Here is a 2,359-nt window from a genome sequence, read left to right on the forward strand (position 1 = left end):
CCCTCAAAATTCACCCAAAATTTACCGAACAACTGGACCAAAGATTCGGCCAAAAACTGCCCAAAATCCGCCCCAAATTTGGGATTAGGAGGGACTGGGAGGGACTGAGAGGGACTGGGAGAGACTGGGAGGGTGTTTGAGGGTCACTGGTTTATACTGGGAGGGACTGGGATGGACTGGGATGGACTGGGATGGACTGGGATGAACTGGGAGGCACTGGGAGTAACTGGGACGGACTGGGAGTCACAGGGAGGCACTGGGATGGACTGGGAAGGACTGGGAAGGACTGGGAGCACTGGGAGTCACTGGGATGGACTGGGATGAACTGGGAGTCACTGGGAGTCACTGGGAGGCACTGGGATGGACTGGGAGGCTCTGGGATGGCACTGGGATGGACTGGGAGAGACTGGGATGGCACTGGGATGGATTGGGAGGGACTGGGAGTCACTGGGATGGACTGGGAGTCACTGGGATGGACTGGGAGTCACTGGGAGTCACTGGGAGTCACTGGGATGGACTGGGAGGCACTGGGAGGCACTGGGAGTAACTGGGACGGACTGGGAGTCACTGGGATGGCACTGGGATGGACTGGGATGGACTGGGATGGCACTGGGACACACTGGGAGGGCTTACTGGGAGCACTGGTCAGGCACTGGGAGGGCAGTGGGATGAACTGGGAGGGACTGGGATGGACTGGGAGGGCACTGGGATGGACTGGGAGGTCACTGGGAGGCTCTGGGCCATACTGGTTTGTACTGGGATGGAACTGGGAGGTCACTGGGGGGTAACTGGGTTGTACTGGGAGGCACTGGGAGAGCCCCTCCCACTCAAGAACTGACCCCTCCCACTGTGACATCACTTTATTAGACACGCCCCTCAGGGGGGCGGGGCCAAGCCCCAAAGGGGGCGTGGCCGGCAGCAACATGCGGGTGGGCGTGGCCTCCGTCCCAGCAGCCAATCAGGTCCAGGCGACGTCGACGAGGGGGAGGAGCTGGGCCAGCTGGGCGGGGCCCTCGGGGGCGGAGCTCAGGGGGGTCTCGGCCAATCCCAGGTGAGCCAGGCGGGGGCAGGCGGCCAATGGGGCGAGGGCGGGGGCGTGGCCGATGGCTGGAAGGGGTGGGGTTTAAGGACACGCCCACCTTCAAGAGGCCACACCCCTTCTACCCCCCTCAGTGCTCGATCCCACCCAAGCCATGCCCACAGATGCCAAGCTCCACCCCCAGGACACAAACCACGCCCACAGATGCCAAGCTCCGCCCACAAACCCCAAACTCCACCCACAGACCCCAAACTCCACCCACAAACCCTCAAGCTCCACCCACAAACCCTAAGCCACACCCACAGACCCCAAGTCCCGCCCACAATCCCTAAACCCCACCCACGACCCCCAAAGTCTACCCCTAAACCCCAAGCCACACCCACAAACCGCAAGCCACACCCACTGACCCCAAACTCCACCCACAAACCCTAAACCCCACCCACAACCCGTAAACTCCACCCACAGAATCCAAACCCCACCCACAAACCCCAAGTCCCGCCCACAGACCCCAAGCCACACCCACAAACCCCAAACTCCACCCACAACCCCCAAACCCCGCCCACAACCCAGAAACTCCACCCACAGACACCAAACTCCACCCACAAACCCCAAGCCACACCCACAAACCCCAAGCCACACCCACAAACCCCAAGCCACACCCACAGACCCCAAGCCACACCCACAAACCCTAAACCCTGCCCACAACCTCCAAACTCCACCCACAAACCCCAAGCCACACCCACAAACCCCAAGCCACACCCATGGACCCCAAGCTCCACCCACAACCCCCAAGCCACACCCACAAACCCTAAACCCCGCCCACAACCCCCAAACTCCACCCACAGACCTCAAACCCAACCCACAGACCACAAGTCCTGCCCACAAACCCCAAGCCACACCCCCAAACCCCAAGCCCCACCCTCCCCGGCCCCGCCCTCTCAAGCCCCGCCCCCTTTTCCCTCACGGTTCCCGTGGAGCCGCAGCCGCTCCAGGCGGGGGAGGGGCGGGAACCCCCCCAGATCCGACATCCGGTTCCGGGACAGGTCCAGTTCCTGTGGGGGGATCCCAGTATAAACCAGTATAAACTGGTACAAACCGGTATAAACCAGTACAAACCAGTATAAACCAGTATAAACCAGTATAAACCGGTACAAACCAGTATAAACCGGTACAAACCAGTTTAAATTTGTGGCAGATTTTGGAGTGAATTTTTGGGATGAATTTTGCTGATTTTGGGGCAAATTCTGGGTGAATTTTGGGATGAATTTTGCCAATTTTGGGGTGAATTTTGGGGTAAATTTTGGGGTGAATTTTACTGAT

The 2,359-nt window shown here is 59.6% G+C and overlaps 1 protein-coding gene across 1 annotated transcript in view; it reads right to left on the bottom strand.

Moving 5' to 3' along the window:
* Positions 1–851: 851 nt before the first annotated feature.
* Positions 852–2,359, bottom strand: part of LOC113961623 (geranylgeranyl transferase type-2 subunit alpha-like) — a gene marked incomplete at its 5' end in the record, with an annotated part of 9,896 nt that continues 8,388 nt past the window's right edge. The window contains 2 exons of the mRNA XM_027672044.1: positions 852–1,107; positions 2,004–2,091. Of these exons, the coding sequence (XP_027527845.1) occupies positions 959–1,107; positions 2,004–2,091 (237 nt within the window). The remainder of the gene's footprint in view (positions 1,108–2,003; positions 2,092–2,359) is intronic.

This window comes from Neopelma chrysocephalum, unplaced genomic scaffold (genome assembly GCF_003984885.1).
Source record: "Neopelma chrysocephalum unplaced genomic scaffold, ASM398488v2 Primary Assembly neopelma1_97347, whole genome shotgun sequence".
Lineage (NCBI taxonomy): Eukaryota > Metazoa > Chordata > Aves > Passeriformes > Pipridae > Neopelma > Neopelma chrysocephalum.